General features: G+C 49.1%; 1 protein-coding gene across 8 annotated transcripts in view; it reads right to left on the reverse strand.

The window, feature by feature from the left end:
- Positions 1-18,876, reverse strand: part of BOC (BOC cell adhesion associated, oncogene regulated) — a 261,869-nt gene that overhangs the window by 23,786 nt on the left and 219,207 nt on the right. For all 8 annotated transcript variants that reach the window (XR_010943738.1, XM_067738890.1, XM_067738889.1 and 5 more), the window contains 2 exons: positions 17,145-17,306; positions 16,179-16,457 (listed from right to left, as the gene is read on the reverse strand). Coding sequence is in view for 7 of the 8 variants with exons in the window: in XM_067738890.1 (XP_067594991.1) it covers positions 16,179-16,457; positions 17,145-17,241 (376 nt within the window). In the remaining variant the exon portion in view is untranslated. The remainder of the gene's footprint in view (positions 1-16,178; positions 16,458-17,144; positions 17,307-18,876) is intronic.

Genomic DNA, 18,876 nt, shown 5'->3' on the forward strand with positions numbered 1-18,876 from the left:
CGAACCGTGGTTACAACCAGAAGGCTGATTCCTGCTACCCAGGAGCTACGCAGTCCTCCCCAGTATCCTCGGGGATTGGTTCCAGGTGCCCCACTAAAATCGGCGGATGCTCAAGTCCCTTATACAAAATTGTGCTGGACAACAGTTGCCGTCGGCCTGCCGTATCCTCGGATCTTCCACCTGCAGATTCAGAGAGCCGACTACACGTCATGTCATGGCTAATTCTTCCTCAGGGCTAAGGATGGGGATCTGTGGATGCCTGAAGGATTTTCTAAGGCAAAGAGGGATGTCCCCAGGGTGGCTTAATGGCAGTGGAATGCGGGCGAGCCGAGGGTCCTGACGCCAGGCTGCGGTCTCTCCTGACTTAGCTCAGTGGCAGGAAGACTGGGATTTAAACTGGAGAGGATGGAGATCCATCTGGAACCAAAGCAGGATGTTTCCTAAACAATCCAACGGTCCAAACAACAAAACTCTCTTTGAGCCAAATCACTGCTGTGGTTGAACAAAACGGGCCATTTGTGCAACAAAACCGCATTCCAAATTTGGTTTTCAGGATTGTGGCTTAATTTAATTTAAGAGAGGAAATAAAACTAATAGAGAATACGATAAGAGAGATGAAAATATTTACCCAGACACTCTCTCCATAAAGGTACTCAGAAAGCCCTGGAGGCACCATCTCAGTGCCGACCACACCACATTCTGATGCGCAGCGTAACTGCAGTTCACAGCAAGACTCCACCTGCCTGTGCGGTTGGTTCCCAGACAAGGCAAAAGGAGCGGTGGGAATCAGGTTTCTCACAGAAGACGTGAGCTAATTACCAAAAACAAACTGCTGTCACCAGAGGAGAGCTCAGTGATCAAGGCACTCAGTGAGGTCAAGAGGTTTCCCATTTAATGGAACTTTCAAGAAGTTCTTAGTCAAGCCAAGCCAGAGCAGGGGAGGAAAGCCCTTTTATTTCTATGAAAGGATCACTGTCCCCTTGATTCCAATATTCGACTGTGAACTTTTTAGGGGCAGGGACCAAGTCTTCTTCATGTATGTGTCCTCTGAACCTAACCAGTGCCTGGCGCAAGTAGATGCTCAGTGAATGCTGAATGACCGATGAGTGACGATCTTGGAGCTGGGCCACTCAAGTCAGGTACAAGATGCCCGTGCATGTTGCCTGTGAACTCAAATTTCATAGTTGAGTTGGGTCTATAGTATGAGCTCAAGGGCTTAGCACAACAAATTTTCCATGAACCTCTTATCCAAGTGTGGCCAACCTTTATCTAAGTTTGGATATTTTGAAAATAGCATGTTTCTTGAGTGATTACTTCCAGGGTCACAGGAAAAATAGGTGTAATAAATGTGGAATAAGAAATACATGCTGTTGGTCGGGATAAGGTGGCAGAGAAGACCTTGAGCTCACCTCCTCCCACGAGCACACCAAAATCACAACTAACTGCTGAAGAGCCATCAGTAGAAAAGACTGGAACCTACCAAAAAGACATATTCTACATCCAAGAGACAAAGAAGGAACCACAACAAGATGGTAGTAGGGGCACACTCGAGATATAATCAAATTCCATACCCCGAGGTGGGCAACCCACAAACTGGAGAATAATTATATCACAGAAGTTCTCCCACGGGAACAAGAGTTCTGAGCCCCATGTCAGGCTCCCCAGCTTGGGGGTCTGGCATCGAAAGGAGGAGACCCCAGAACATTTGGCTTTGAAGGTCAGTGGGGCTTGATCGCAGGAGCTCCACAGGACTGGGGGAAACAGAGATCCACTCTTAGAGGACACACACAAGGTCTTGTGTGCACTGGGACCCAGGGCAAAAGCAGTGACTTCATAGGAGCCTTGGCCAGACCTACCTGCTGGTCTTGGAGGGTCTCCTGGGGAGGCAGGGGGTGGCTGTGGCTCTTTCTTGGGACGTAAAAGCTGGCGGCGAACGTATCGGGATTACTCATCTGAAGGCTGACATCTTGCTTGGGCCATTAGCACCAAGACCTGACCCCGCCCAACAGCCTGCAGGCTCCAGTGCTGGCACACCTCTGCCAAACGACCAACGGGGCAGGAACACAGTCCCACCCATCAACAGACAGGCTGCTTAAAGACTTCCTGAGCACACAGCCACCTCTAAACACGCTCCTTGACACAGCCCTGCCCACCAGATGGCCAAGACCCAATTCTACCCATCAGTGGGCAGGCACTGGTACCTCCCACCAGGAAGCCTGCAGAAGCCTCTAGACCAGCCTCACCCACCGGGGGGGCAGACACCAGAAGCAAGAAAAACAGTCACATAGCCTGCGGAACTGAGTCCAAAAACACAGGTCTGGACCTACCCTGGGACCAGCTGGTCCCTGGCCACCAGGTGACGAGAGGGGAGTGTACTGCTGGGATACACGGGACATCCCCTACTGAGGGTCACTTCTCCATGGCTGAGAAACATAACTAACCTTCCACATACATAAAAATACAAATAGAAGTTTAGACAAAATGACACGACAGAGGAATATGTTCCAGATAAAGGAACAAGATAAAACCCCAGAAGAACAACTGAGTGACGTGGAGACAGGCAATCTACCAGAGAAAAAGTTCTGAGTAATGATCGTAAAGATGATCCAAGAACTCGGGAAAAGAATGGATGCACAGAGCAAGAAGTTACAAGACGGTTTTAACTAAGAATTAGAAAATATAAAGCACGACCAATCAGTTGAAGAATAACTGAAATGAAAAATACACTAGAAGAAATACATGCTGTTGACCGAGTAGTGTGGCAAAAACAATGACAGAATGCCTGATTCATCTCTACGGCCACAGTTTGCTTTCCAGGCTGAACCAGTGGGTCCTGGGGGTCAAGGTGAGCTCTCTCATGGATTCCTTCCTTTGGGTGGGTGCAGGGCCTTCTGGGCTTTTAAAGAATTATCTCATCATTATTTAATTTTGTGTTGGTGATAACCAACACACACTAAGTTGCAAACTCCTAGCGGACAACCTATTGATTTTGCACTCCATGCCCCCGCCCCAAGCCCCACTGCACCGTCTTCAGGATGCACCAGGCTCACTTAGTCCTTGTTGAGTGACTAGTTTGGAAGGCTGTGCCCAAGGCCAGATTGGTGGGCATGCACACTGTGCAGCTGTGCCGGGCCCTGCGCTTGGAAGACTTTCCCTTTGCACTGAGCCCCACAGAATATGGAGCCCAGTCTCGGCTGAGCCTCTCAGCCAGGAGAGCGGATGTGTTTTCTCCCAGAGAGAAGGGAGGGTGGACTGCCTGGGCTCAATGTGTTCTAGCTGGACGTTGCTATCTGCTTTCCCAAGCAAGCCACTTCAGCAATGCAAAGGTCTTAACCCTCCTCAGCACAGGGTGTGCCCTACCTGCCAAGTCAGGAGGCTCCCCACAAAGTGAGCTGTGAGCGATCGTGAGCTCAGGGGCACCTGGAAAATTCCTCAGTCACTGAGAAGCACTCTCATGCATGCTCTAATAAATCTAAAAGCTACTCCACCAAGAGTTTCTGAGTTTTTGTTTCACCCTTCTCCTTTACCTCGTTCTAAGAAAATCTGCCTCAAGCAAGAATGTACTTAAGCCTAACAGATCATTTTGCAAAAAAGATGTGAGCAACGGAAAGGAGTCTGGGATCAGAACGCCATCTCCAGCTTAGCCCTTGGCTTCTGCCCCATTGTAATTGAGGTCTTATCCATGCACGGAGCATGCTGTCCTCCATGTACCCACCTCACTGCCCCAACACTGGATAACACTATGCACTCCCCCTTAAGCCCCTCGTGGTGCCTTCTGCATGCTCGGACAATCCACTGCTGCCTTGGAGACAGCAGGCTGTGTGTGCAGTAGCGGGGGCACTGGTCAGCCATGGCCCCTCTGTTCTGATGCCTACATGTGCACGACAGCCCATGCGGGCAGGACCCAGGACACCCCAGCTGGGCTTCCAGCTCCCCACAAGGGCCGACTGGCAGGCGAGCCTCCTGGCTTCAAAACAAATAAGCAGCAGTTGGGTCCTTGGCCCTGTCCCCCCAAAGCTTAAGCTTTAGCTGTTGCTTCACTAGACAAATGCTCCCAATTTGGCTGCTGGAGCAAAAGTTGAGTTTCACTAAAAAGGGATCAAAGGCAGAGTAATGAAGTGATGGACGATCTGAAAATCAGAGCACCCCCTCTTCTAGCAGTTCTGGGCAGGAAGGAGGCCAGGCAGGGGCAGAGGCTTTGTGATCAATAACACTCTAATCGGCCACCAGATGACAGGCAGATGCGGGGAGATCTCGTTGGCTGCATAGGAAGGGAAGCAGCCTGTTCTCAGGCCCCCTTGTCTGCAAAGCCAGTTTCCTGAGTCCCTGGGCTGCTCAGAGTGCCTCGCTGGGAGTAAGGGGCAGGCCCTTCAGTTACAGATGGGGTTAGCAGGCCTTAGGCCTCGCTGCACAACGATGCATCAGGTTTCCTGGGGGAAATGGTTTGACAGGACACCTGCCCTTGCCTGTTGGCTGGTGTGTTTGAGAAATCCATCAGAGGAATGTTTTTGCAGCTTTAATCCTCTTACCTTCCCTCAGACCCTTCTTCTGCATCCCCTCTTTGTGTATTCTTCCAACTATTTTATTAACGGGTTGGCGCTAATCAAATGCCAAGGGGCTCACTCCTGTTTCTCAGCTCTCAACAGGTCAGAAGCCCCTGGTCCTTGAGGCCATCTCTGGGTTTATGGACCTTCTTTATTTGTCACAGAGCTTCGTGCTTTCTGAGAAAGCCCATAACATCTCAGGCTCCATATGGAACCCTGCCCGGTTCCTTGACTTCTAAGCACGCAATTTCTTAACGGGACGACGTATATCTTCTCATATATCACTTCCGTAGGAGCCTTGGATACACAGATTACAGGGATCTGTTCAGACACAAATCATGCAATATGCTCTGAGTTTCCTCCACATTTACAGGGTACATCAGGCTCCTACCTTCTTAGCTGTGGGGATAAAAGGAGGAAAATGAAAACTTTCAGAGGCGTGTCGGGTGTGGCTGCCATCACCAGGATCATATGCGAAACTACAAACTGACAAATTCCACCTTGAGCCCCTTCTGAATTTCTTTCTCTCCGCCTTCTAGCCTGATCCTTCCTTTATGAATACAAGGCTCAGTAGATCTATGAATTCAATGACAATATTCAGTGTATGTCTGTTCATTCTCGTAACACAAAACTGTCAATCTTGATGGTAGGCTCATCCTCCAGTTTTTATAGACTCTACCTGTCCCGTCACGTGGTACACTGTGCCTCCGCAAAATGCCCCCAGTGTGATCACTAAACCTAACTTTTACTTTCGGGGAGCTTCCTTCTTTGATCGTCTTCCCCCCGAGTTCCTCCCTTAGGCTGAAAATTAAAGTTCGCTTCCGTTTAAGAAAGAAGTCACGTAAGACGGTGCCTTCAGGTGGAGGCTGCCCGGATTTACCAACATCCCCATCTCCCTGAGCACTTCCGGCTTTCAACGCCTCCAGGCATTTCTCGTACCTAGTCAGTCCTGTCCTACCCTCCTGCCTGTTCTCGGGGAGCACAGGACGAGCCTGCACGCATCTGCCGAGGCCGGATGGGATCCACCAGATCGTGAGGCGACTGAGCTGGGCTCACTTGGCAACGCTGCCGGGCGGCTCAGCAGCCTCGTGGCCGTCGGCAAGTTTCTAGGCTGACCGATCATTCTACCCCCCAACTCTCCTGGCCGCCAGGCCTCAACTTGCCCCTGCGCTGGCTTGCTGCGTCTACGGCCAGTGTTACAAAACGTAGAAAGAGCTTGCCTGATGGAGTACCCCAGTGACACGCTGACCCTGTGGCCCATCCCTGCGTGTTCTGAAAGGCAGCAAAGGTGCAGAGGAAGTAGAACCAAGCGCCCGGGGCTCACCGCTCTACCGATGGACTGGGAGGCGCTGTCTGAGCAGGGGAAGGGTCCTAGGCCTTGCCTCCCTGTGTGGGCTCTTGCGATGCAGGGGCTCTCCAGTGCCCTGAACTGCTTCACGGACGGGCCGAGAATCACAGCACGACTTGATCTCCAAGTCACCTGAGGAGCCATGGCCTGGCACGACCCCGTGGTCAAGCCTCTGAAAGGAAGTGCGCTACAAGTGGAAAACCACGGTGACGGACTGCAGAAGCGGAGTGGAGGCTGGGTCCTGACGGTGTTCCTGTTAGAGGTGGGACTGCCTGGATTCTGGTGAGTGGACGGGGTTTACTGTGGGATGGGCGGGCCTCTCAGACGCCACGCATTCTGGGTAGTGACTAAGCCTAGGACTAGTCCATAGCCCTGGCACACAGACCACTGAAGTCAAACCCAACTGCAGCCCACACGGCTGGGCAAAATCTGCATATTCTGCAGTCGGCACCTGGCACAATACCATCCTTCCAGACACCACTGATTCATTCACTCAGACAGCCAGAAGCTGCAAAGATACCAAGAAGATAAAGACGTAGTTCCTAAGCACACGAGCTTTACTCTAATAGAAAAGACAGTTAAAACAACACACAAGGCAGGGTACAACAATTCGCACGAGTGGTGTCCCCAGGCGTAGTCCCTGCCACCTTCACCAGCATTCCAACCTAAGTTAGGTTACCTCGAGCAACTTAGAAAGGGGGTTGGTGGAGGGAGTAACCGTCCCTTTGCAGGCTGGAAGAGTGGACAAACGCATTTGCTCTCTTCAGGATTTTTTTCTGCCTGTTCAATTGCATAATTTTGGCTCCATAGCTGTCTCCTGACAGCCATGGAAACGTGACATGAAATTTCTCACACACACTTTCTGATGAAAGCAAGGCATGCTATTTAAATAAAAACAGTTTCTATGGGGGAGAGAAAAACCTTGGTAGATGCCAAACATATTAGTTGTTAAATCTTGTGTTTCTTTCTTTTCTTCTGAGTTAAGGTGGGGCGTGCACCTAGATTGGAGCAGTGGGAGAAAGCTGAGGTTGGGGAAGAGATGAAAGGCCCAGAGGGAGGAGAGCAGAAGATCAGAGTCAAGACTGGAGGTGGGGAGGACAGGAGAGAGGGCATAAAAGGAGGGGTGCGAGAGGAAGGAGGAGGAAAAGAAAAAGAACCTAGTTTGCAATGTCATTAAATGATTTGCAGTAAACTGGCCTAATGCTTCAGGAATTTCTTGGCTTGAACCAATTAAAAATATATATTTTTTAAAAGACATATGAGAATGAGAAATGTTATTAATCGTTGAACACAAACCAAGGATGGGAGCCGTTTCTCCACTGAGTCTGGCAGGCAGATGAACAGAGAAGATGTCTGTAGACCATCCCATTTATTTGACTCCAGTGCTGCTGTGAAGTAGGGCTGGCTAGCACAACTGGGGAGTTTCTTTTGGACTAGACGAAGGAATAAAATGGTTTGAAAACATACACTGGGGAAAGAGAGAAGAAGGAAAAAGAAGATTGACTTGCCAGCAACCCACATCACACATATTTCTCTGATCAACCAAATATAAACTAGAAACTTAGCAATGGGAAAATTAATGTGAATCCCGGTGGTCTAGACTCATCAGAGCCAGAGCTGCTTCCTGGCATGGCCTTTGGCAGGCTGGCGGCCTGTACAGGAAGAGAGAGAGGAGAGAAGACGGAGGCGTTCAGAGGAACAATGGACGTGAACCCTTCAGCGTGGCCTTTACAAACAGAATTCTAGGTGGGAGAGGCGGGGGCACAGTCTGAAGGCCGTGGGACCCACAGTGGTTCCCACTTTCCCCTCCACACACCTGGGAACTACGTAGTCCTAAAAGCAGTAATGACTACCCATGTCATCTGCCCACCCTCTCTGACAGTGTCCCGTGAGGCATCTGGTAGGACGTGGAGCCACTTCCACTGGCGTCTCCCTTCAAACGTTCCAGAGTTTCCTCTAAAAATGCTTCACGCTTCTGACGTCCATCAATTTTTCTAAACCCTTCCTGAATCTATTTGTATTTTCAGCCTGTTTATATCCCAAGATGTTGCTTCATCCTTTCTTGTTTACTTTCTCAAAAGTTTTACTATGTCATAGTCTGGTGAAGAAATCTTTGTTCACCTTCTGCATGCCCTTTCTGATCTTCTAGACTTCAAACGCATCTTATCTGGGAGTCTGCCTCTCCCTAGACATTCACCGAAGGCCTAGCCTGTGCCAGGCCCACTGCTGTGCAGCAGTGTGGTGGTCACAGAGGTGAAGGGCAAAGAGACGGTGGCAGGAGAGGCCTAGAGAAGTAAACTCGGGATGGTAGGGATCCGCGAAGAGGGGACCCCACTCCAGACTTGGGGGATCGAGGGGGTCAAGAAAAGATTCTTAGAGGAGAAGATACTTGAATCTTGAAAACTGAGAAGGAATTTATTAACCAAAGGGAGGTGGGAACTCTCTGGGGAAGAGAACGGAAAGGAGGTTGTTACAGGTGGACGGAGTGCCATTCCAAAAACCAGTGCAAGACTAGCTGAGGAAATGGCAGGGTTGCTGGCTCTGGAGTGGGAGGTAGGGCTGAGAGGGAGGCTTAAGTGTCACGCTGTAGCCTGGGTCTTACTCTGTGATGCCTTTTCAATGTTTTTAAGTAGAAAAGGAACGCACTCACCAAAAATGAAGCACAATTTTCCCTAAAGAAAAAAACATGCTGTTTCTGCCTTAGCAAGTTTTTTTTTTCCTTTTGCTTACCTTTTTTTCCCTCAGTATTAAGTGATAGTCCTTTATTTAGATTTGAACATTTTGTCCCATTTGCAGGACAGACTCACTATTCTGTAGTTCCTGGGACTATTACCAGATTCCAAAATTGGTTGCAAGTCTAAAAAATAAGATCAGGGTAGAAATCCCTAAACTCTTCTACACACACAAAAAAAGGAGAGCCAAGGAACTCATTTGCTCTCCTGATTCTTTTTCATTTTAAAAGAACCATCTTGCATCATGTTCTTTAGAGGTTCCAGTGATTTCAAGCAAGCTAATCAATCCCTCCCCTTGTCTTCCTGCGCAAAAGGCTTCTTAAAGTCTGTTCTGGCTCACTGAATCTATAGTTGTACCTGCTTAACACACTGTGTGGTCCTTCCCTTTTCTCTTAGCTTAGAAAATGAACCTAGGATTTTATTTAAGCATATGGGTGTGTGTGCAAAGAACAGACTGAGGAGAGGAGTGGGGTAGGTTAAGAGTTCTAAGCCTGTCCTTGGGAGAAGGTGCACCTTGGAACTGAGCCCTCTTTTGGTAAATATTGACGGTTGCTAAATAGAGAATTGGAACCCTGGCTGTTTGGGGCAGTTGCTGCCATGATGCCCTGAGCTAACTCCACACATTTGTCTGGGCACCTGTGCCAGGCCTACTGGGATTAGCATTGCCAAAGCCATTTGAAGATTTCACCAGAATACCAGGGGAAATTCTTGTGAGGTGTGAATTTCTGCCTGTATCCACTAGAAAACAGAAAGGGTTAATGTGACTTTGGCCTAAAGCTGTAAGGTATTCCTTAGTCATCTCCTATTTAGGTACTCAAGTTGCTTAGTACCTTTTAGGTTTAAACTGTCTTTCAATAATTTTCTTGTCCAACTGGCAAAGTAAAATACACAACGCTTACGGCATAAAGCAGTTGGATTTCAAGCTCAGGTTAGTTCTCCTTTTCCAACTATACCACCGTGTGGAGCTGTCTCTCTGCCTCTCCCAGCAAAGGCAGATTCACACTCTGCCTGGAGGGCATCTTCAGACCCAGCTTTCAGCTGCAGACTCCTTTCCCCTCCTAGGGAAATACAGCCACTGGGTGATTGTCTCTCTCTTGCTACCTCATCCTAATTTCAGGATCTGACTGAACTCACTATGGAATTATCTGCACCGTCCAAGAAACTGCACTGGGCTTAGGTCTAAGTACACGATGTAGAGAGCTGACTTCGTTGTTGAAGGTCTGAGAAAGGGATGTGAGGACTCAAAAAATTAGAGAGAAAGGTTGTCTCTCACACATTCTTCAAGGCTCAACCCTGAGTCTTCCTCAATCCCCTGAAACTGAAATGAATCACTGTTCACCTGAACTCCCATTAAAATCTGTTTATATCTCTATTAGGCAACTCATGGGTCTGACTGACTTGCTTTATGGCTAACATGTAAATGCAGTCCACCTTCTCCATCAGACTAAGAGATCCTCAACAGGAGGGACTAGGTCTTACCGTGCTGTTGGAAATTCTAAACACTCCCCAATTCGCAGGACACGAATCTCCAAAACACCCAGATATTGAACTCAGGACAATGGCTGGTTTGCTGGTTCCCTAGTGGGACTCATGACTCTCCAGCCTGCCGGCTAGCCCTATGGATTTTGGACTTACCAGCCTCCACAATCATGTGAGCCAATTCTTTAAAATAAATCTTTCTCTCCCTTTCTTTTTTCCTTTCTCTACTCGTCTTTCTCTCTCTATCCCCATATGTGTGTGTGTGTATAATTATATATATGTTCTCCATAAAATTACGTGTGTATATATAATTATATAAGTGTGTGTATATATTCATATGTATGTTCTCCATAAAATTATATGTGTTTATATAATTATGTATGTGTGTATATATGTGTGTGTATATATACATACATGCATTTTATATATATATGTGGGGGGGGGGAGATTGGCTCTTATTCTCTGGAGAACCCTGACTAAAAACAAGGATAGGGCTTCCCTGGTGGCGCAGTGGTTGAGAGTCCGCCTGCCGATGCAGGGGACACCGGTTCGTGCCCCGGTCCGGGAAGATCCCACATGCCGCGGAGCGGCTGGGCCCGTGAGCCATGGCCGCTGAGCCTGCGAGTCCGGAGCCTGTGCTCTGCAACGGGAGAGGCCACAACAGTGAGAGGCCCGCATACCGCAAAAAAAATAATAAATTAATTAAAAAATAAATAAAAACAAGGATAAAGGAAGCTAGAAATATTTTTTTTTTAATGTCGACAGCAATCCTTAATGGCCTATTCTAATTCAGGGTCACAGCACAGAAGATCTTAAGGAAGTGTCTGATGGGAATCAGAGCTGGGGGGCTGAGTAAGAAGTCATGGCCTCTGTTTGTGGAACTCACAAGGCCAAGGACCAGGGTCGGCCCATCCTGCCAGCGCAAACCAGCACTGTCTCCTTGGAACAATAAGCAGCAGTGAGCCAACACAAGCATAAATGGGCAGCTCTGCGGGCTACACTGACAACATATATGCAGTGACACTACGGGCTGCTCTCAAAGGTGGCGGGGAGGTGGGAACCCAGGTTGGAGAACATGTGAGTAGGGGAAGCTAAGAACTTCACAGGAAATGGGTTTGCTCTCTCTTCCTGATAAGCCAGTCCTCTCTCTTGGCTCTGGCTGTGACGGAAGCTTTGCCCCTCCTGGGCTCTGTCGTCCTAGGGCTGCTCCCAGAATGCAGTTGGGCAGCACAGGGTTGGGCACCGGCCTCAGAGCCTTCTGCAAGAGGATACTCCACGGATATGTGCTGACCAAATGGGTGAGTGAATAAAGTCTGGAATTCATAAAATGTCTCAAAATATTACTATCATATACTCTCTCATTTGATTCTCTAAAAACCAAAACAAAACAAAACCATAAGATGGATGATGTAATCATTACTGTGCTCATTTCACAGTTGTGGCAATCTGAGAAATCAAGTGACTTGCCCAAAGCCACATTAACTCTTAAGTGGCAGAGTTAAAACTTAAAAAAAAAAAAAAAAAGATCCTCGGTTTAAGTTTCTTGTTTTTTCCATCATACCAGTTGGGCTCTTCATTTCACTCATGGGTTAAATTATGGTAACAAAGGGCCCCTGTCCCCTTCTGACCTTTCCTCAAAGGCACAGAGTCATGGACACAGCTGCCTAAGGGGAACTCCTTCCTTTCCTGTCAGCTGTCTTGCCTCTGATCTCTGATGCCAGAGAAGGATAATTCAGGAGTACGTGACTGGTCCTAGGGCTGAAAGACCTTACGGAGGGATTACATATCGGCTGTCAATTAAACCAGCACCAGCATAAGACTTCACATTAGCCTGAGGACTAAAATCCCCAGATATAGAATTACTACCCAGTTACCGCCTATTTTATTTCCAACTATGACTAGGACCTAGGGATTATAGGATAACTGGGAGAATTAACTGAAAAGATAGAAAGAAGGTAAAAATGAAGAATTATTAGGAGTTTATCTGAATGGTAGATGACGAGTGGTAAGGGGTCGGAAACAGCTTTCACGCTGCATGCCAGCTCTGAACTGGCTGTGATTACGTGCTGTGCTATGTGGAGAACAACGCTAAGGGTGCCTCGGGGTCCAGCAACAAGGAATGCGGTGTCCACGGGCAACATCCGCTGTTGGTTCAGGCTCACAAAGTGGTGGCGCCCGGGTGTGAAGCTTGTGAAAAGAGAGGTAAGGGGAAGGGAGGTAAGAAAGGAGAGCAAAGTCAAAGCATTTCAAAAAGAATTAGACAACATGGTCTGAAGAGAGGCATTAGCAGCAAGAGAGATTCACCACAAAGAAAGCTTAAGTGAAAAGGGAAAAAAAATCGCCACAGAAGAGAGTGGGAAGGGCACCTCCACAGAGAGTAAGAAAAGCAGTTCTCCACACAGCCAGGACCACCTGGAGGAGAGGGTGGGAGTGCACAGGTGAGACTTCAGGTGGTCCCATTTTACCTGAAGAACACAGGCTGATGTCACCAGGCAGGGGTAAAGTTAAAGTGCACCCCCTGGCATCAGAGTAAAAGTGGTCTGGACCAGGGAAGTTCTGCTAGCAGCCTCCTCCACATCCCTGAATCCTCAAGCCAGGTCTTAGCCCCCATCACTGAACGCCCCCGTCACTGAACGCCCCCATCACTGAACACCCCATCACTGAAAGCCCCCATCACTGAAAGCCCCCATCACTGAACGCCCCCATCACTGAACGCCCCCATCACTGAACGCCCCCATCGCTGAACACCCCCATCGCTGAAAGCCCCCATCGCTGAATGCCCCCATCACTGAAAGCCCCCATCACTGAAAGCCCCCATCACTGAACGCCCCCATCACTGAACGCCCCCATCACTGAAAGCCCCAGTGATCTCTAGGGGTTCACCGAGATGCAGGAGGCAGCGCCCTGCCACGGAGGCCAAACAGCAAGTACCCTGCCTGAGGATGAACGTCTGAATGCACTGGGGAGAGGCCAGAGAAGGAAGCCTGAAACACCAAGTGTGGGTGTGCGTGCGTGCGTGCGTGCGAGCGCCGGCACACCGCTGCCGGCCTCGCCTCTGAATGCAGAACGTGCCTTCCATAATCCCTTCTGCCGCTCGGCCTCCCTCGCACACCAGCCACCCAGCAGAACACAGCCCCCATTCTGCTCAGGAATGTGCTCTGGGAAACTTAATCTAGCTGCTGAGTCTGGGCCAAATCCCCCATGGCATTAACCCAAGCACAGCACCCCTCTCTCCCGCCTTCCCGTCACTGCCTCCTCCAAGTTTGGGAGGCTGTAGTTCCAGTCCACCAACTCCCTCTCCCCAGGACACAGACCCTCCAAGCCTGCTCTCCCCATTTCCAGCACCTCTCCATCCATCTTCTGGTCAGGCCCAAACATTTCTCTTCTGATTCATGCCTAAATGACAAGCCAATAGCTCTTGGTTTTCAAACAGGACTCGCCTCAGCTTCTGCACAAGCCCCCTCTTCTCTCACTGCGCCTTCTTGGGTTGCAACCAAACCATTCCCTTTGTCCTCACTGCCAACTGCAGATCCCTTTGAGCACCAGAGAAAGAAGGGGCCAGGATTTTTTTTTAAAATAAAGGCTATAAATTGTCTCTCCTCACACAGATTCACCTTGAAGTAGAAGGAGGGCTCCAAAATAAATCTTATACTCTCCAGCTCTCCCGTTCTCCAAACAATGAGAGGTTCAGGCTGGCTTGTGATCAGGCCGAGTTAGGGAGTCTCCCAAGTCTTCACAGACGAGGGCTGACCATTTGCAGGTGAGCAAACCTCCTGGAGGAGCGGCGTTGCTAAAGGCACAAAGGTTGCTAAAAGGCACCTCTCATTTGTAATAATGAACAACGGGCAAGGACCCGACTGCCCAGCCCTAGGAAGAGCGTTCAGAACACTATGGTAGAGCCACCCTGGGATGTTCTAGGGCCATGAGCAACTGTGCTCCTGCTCTGGAGGGGGACGGGGGACAGATTAACTAGGAGCGTGCCAGAGCGGTGGGTACACGGTACGTACACGCGCAAAACACATTGGGCTGTTCACTTAACATTCGTGCGTTTTGTGTACTTTACTGGATGCATTTTATACTCAATAAAAAAGAAAAAGTAAATCCGGTCATATGGCCAATGGAAAATGCTTGTCATACGATGTCAAAGGGGAGAGAATAAGGACAGAAACTGTATATTCAGTAGCGTAAAAATATAGGTAGGGATGAAGACCAGAAGGGTATACTCCAAAATGATGATGGTGGTTGTACAAGGACGGTGGGGAGACATTATGTTCCATATATTCTAAACTTTCTAGAGTCAATTGAATTATAATTTAAAAATCTACGAGAGAAGTATGATGGTAAGAAGTGTAGCTCTGGCCTCAGCCCTTCTTGTTATGATGAGTTGACCCCTGTCACCCTCCTCACCCAGCTCTCCCAGCACCCTGCCCCAGCCCACCAGCACACCTGGGGGGAGGGCCCAGCAGGTGGCCCAGGGCCTGCCTTCCTCACTGAACCCGAACCCGAACCCTAAGCCTGCTCCCCAGAGGCCTGGCACTCAGATTCAGTGAATGCTGCTGCAGCCACAGAGGCAAAGTGGCTACAAGATGCAGCCCAGCTTGGCCTCCCCCACTAGGGAGGTAGCTAGGGACCCACCCTGTCTTCCGGCCTCCTCTGAGAAGAGGGCAGGGCTGCTAAACTGGTTCCCCAGGAAACAGGAATACTGTTGCCAGCCTCGTTCTAGTCTCTATTCTACCACGGGAGTGAAGTCCCTCTAGGGATCTGGAAACCAGAGGGCAGGGCGGGGTCTTTTCTCACCTGCTTTTCTACTCCCCCTTCTCTTACCACTTTCTCCCCAGGACTCACGCCTCACACCTCAGGGACCCCAGCTGATGCTTAAGAAGCATCTTAGAAGCTGGCTGCCTTAGGTGTGACCCGTAACATAAGGACCACCAACCTCCTGGAACCACATGGTCCAGGAGGGTGATAACGATGGTGACATGGAAGCAGGGCTGTCCGGGATAAAGAGGCACAGCTAAGTCGTGAGGGAACAAGCTCAGGAGACCTTCTAAAAGGTTAAGCCCAAACACCATGGAACTCTCAACAAGATCCCCTGTTTCCTAGGCTCCAGCCACCAGGAAGGGGAGGTAATTCTTAATACTGTTGACCTTGAACAACATGGGTTTGAACTGCGTGGGGCCACGTGGCTGGGGATCTTTTCCCTCACAGTAAATACTACGGCACTGCATGACCCGAGGTTGGTTGGACCTGCGGATGCAGAGGACCCCTTATGAGTTATATGCCAATTCTCGAGTGCCCAGAGGGTCGGCGACCCTCACCCTGAATTGTTCAAGGGCCAAGTGAACGTCCTGGCTATAGACTCCACATAGAAGAGCAGGTGTTGCGGCTGCGCTTCCAAATAAGCCTTTGGAAGTTTATTTAACCAGTCAAGTCTCATTTCCCATACGTACCGTGGGTAGAAAATCAGGTAATGTGTGTATTGAGCTTGGGCACAATAGTGTACCCAAGTGGTAATTATATATAAGAGTAGCATGAAGTCTTTTCCCGGCAGCCTCCTTGAACCAAAGTGTCACCTCATTTCTTCCTCTCTACCCTCTGTCCCACAGTTGCCTTTTCATTGTGTTCCACGACTTGACTTCTGTTTCAGGAATTTAGACTATGCCTGCCCCGCAGAGAGGCAGGAGGCCAAGGGGGAATGGGCGGGCTCTGTTCGGACCACACGTGGCCCTGTACATGCTCTGACTGCAACTGCTGCGAGGATGGGGGGCGGGGGGCACAACGACATCGAAGACCACAGGGCGACCAAGTAGAAAGGCACAGCGTGGCCCAGCTCTGGGGCCCACAGAAACAGTTCAACCATGTCAAGTTTCCTTCTTTCTAGACGCTCACTCCAGACCCTGCCTCTACTCAGAGAGCACAAAGGTCCCCAGCCACTGGAGATTACTGGGCAGCCACCACTCTCTGATTGGAAACGTCAGCGGGCAAGGCCCCTTTTATGGTGGGACTGATGACAGGGGGTTTGATTGGGGTGGGGGACAGAGAGAGAATGGGAGGGGGCAGAGGAGCAGTACTCACTAGCTAGCGTCACGGTGGCTGGCACGCTGGCCACAGCCCCTGCAGGCATCCGGGCCACACACTGGTACCGTCCCACAGTGTGGTTGCTGAGGGCAGTGATGACGAGGGTCCCGCGGGTGATGAGGACGCCCAGGGCATCATCCGAGCCATTCAGCTCCTTCCCGTTCAGGCGCCAGGTGGTGTTCATCCAGGGGGGCTCCACCACGCAGCCCAAGATCACTGTTCCTCCGAGCTTCTGGACGGTGGAAGAAGGCTGGACAGTGACCTGAGGGACCTCGTCTGGAGGAAGAACAGGCATGTAGCGATGAACTGACGCCCCCAAGAAACCAACAGCATGACCTGCTCAGAAGCACCGCACCCAGGCAGCCTTTCAGAGTTGAGCAACCCAGAGAGGAGTTGACCTTTCTCTGAAGAGCTCTGCTGACCTCGGGTCCATTTCCCCAACCTGGCCTTTTCCCCAGAAAGTAGACTGGAGTGGCAGTGTGGTGTGAAGGCAAGAGCTCAGGCTTTGGACCTGAACAGGCGCTGTGTCTGAATCCCAGTGCCACTGCTTCTGAGCCAGGGAACTTTAGCCTTTTGGGGTCTCAGCTTCTTATCTGTAAAATGGGACTAATAATATTTGTCTCACAGCGTCGCTGGAAAGCTGACAAACAATGCATGTAAACTGCCTGCTGTAATGCCCTATAGTTAAGTGCTCAATAAAAGGTAGTTCAGTCATTATCGTTACTCCTCCCTAGTATAAGTTTCAAACGATTAAAATACAACCAATATGTTACTGAGATCATTTCTCATCTTGTATCATTGAGCGTGTCCCTGAAGGCCAGTGGGAAGGAAATGCTCTTTGAAATCCAGGAGGAAGGAGGCCTTTTTAGAGGGTCCTTGTAGAATGCCTGATGATTCCCTCTGACACTAGGAGCAAAGTGTTCTTCCCAGAAGGGCCACCGAGAAGGCAAGGAAAACACTCACTCAGGTCTGCGAAGCAGCCGGCCGTGGCCAAGAGGAGGCAAGCAAGTGTGACCTCGGACCTCTTTCCTCTCTGCGTTATCATCATCCCACGCGACATGGTGTGTCAACGTCCCATAAGCCAAAGGAGTCACTCAAAGAGGTACCGCAATCCCCTGCTACACTCTGTTGCGAAAAAGAGAGAGAAACGGCTGTGGGAAGAATGCCTGGGGCACCCCTGTGGTGGCCATGGGGCCTGGCTTTGTCCCCATGCCCCTGCTTCCATCACAGGTGGTAACATTCAAAGTCTTGACCTGGCCGGCTGTTGGAAGACTAAAGAACACTCTCATGCCATTTCTCATCTAACATAAGCTGCTTCTAAGTTGCCCCTTTGAGCTAGAAGGTGATGTCATGGTAAGAAGGCCAGAGCCTTGCCCAGTGCACCCATAGCAACGAGGACAGGAGAGCCCAGGACATGGAGAGGCGGAGACCGGCAGCCGTGTCCCAGGCTCAGGGCAGTGAGTAGCCAGCACAGATGCTGGAAAGGATGCAGTTCTCTTTACCATTTGCTTGCAGGAGGCTAGGTGCCCAGGGCTACATGGCACACCATGCTGCTAGTTTAGACTACTGTGCGCAGTGCTGTCACAGTATACGGAATGCATGCTGCATCCCTCAGGTAGGGGATGCTACTAATGAATGAATCCTAAAGTCTCAGAGGCTCATGAAAGATCTCCTGTTTTGAGTCACCCCAGCTCTTCACCTACATCCTTGTCAACATTCTTTGATTTCCTGAAACCTACCAACCCTCCTCAGCTTGTCTAACCGCTTCAACTCCAGACACAAACACAGACAAAAGTCACTCAGCCAAGGCCCCTCTTCTTCTCTCCATCCCCTAGTGCTGAAATTCTGGTATTTTCCATCTCTACAAAATCTGTACATTTTTTTTTAATAGACAATTTCATTTTTATCTTGGTCTTCTGCCAGATCTTTTTTTTTTTTTTTCAGAGGATCTCCTTTATACACATTCTTTTTGGCCCTGAGTCCTAATCAGATTATTTTAAATTTTAGTGACATAAAATTTTCACATAGTGAAACACACACATCTTGAGTGTATAATCATAAATGTGCACAGGCCTAATACATTTTAAAAAAATGACAGAATTAAAGTGGAAATTAGGCAGTTTTATAATCATAGTGGCAATTGTGACACTTCCCTGGTAATAACTGATAGAACAGTTAGATGAAAAATTGTAGGGATATAGAAGATCTGAATAACAATGTCAAGCTTCCTGATCTAATTGACATTCATTAATCATTAGAGCCAACAACAGTATTCTCTTCAAGTGCATATGCGATGTTCACAAATGCAGACCAAATATTGGGCCATAAAATTTCAAAAGACTGAAATCTTACAGAGTATGTTACTTGAACACAATGGAATTAAATTAGAAACCAACAAAACAAGATATCTAGGAAAGCCCCAAATACTGGGAGTTAACACATTTCTAAATAACTTATGTATCAAAGAAGAAATCACAAAGGAAATTAGAAAATACAAAATCTGCACTCTTGACGGCTTGCTGTGTTGCATCTCCACCCAGAACATTTCCTTGGGGGTCTAGCCCGTACTGCTCCTCTGGCCGCTTGATGACATATCTCGGCTATCATCAGCCAGCCTCTTATTGCCTGCCTAGAACTTTAATTCCGCCCCTTCTACAGTGTTATTTCTTTATGCCTCGTTGAAGCTATGGTGTTT

Source organism: Pseudorca crassidens, chromosome 5 (assembly GCF_039906515.1).
Source record: "Pseudorca crassidens isolate mPseCra1 chromosome 5, mPseCra1.hap1, whole genome shotgun sequence".
NCBI classification, from domain to species: Eukaryota; Metazoa; Chordata; class Mammalia; order Artiodactyla; family Delphinidae; genus Pseudorca; species Pseudorca crassidens.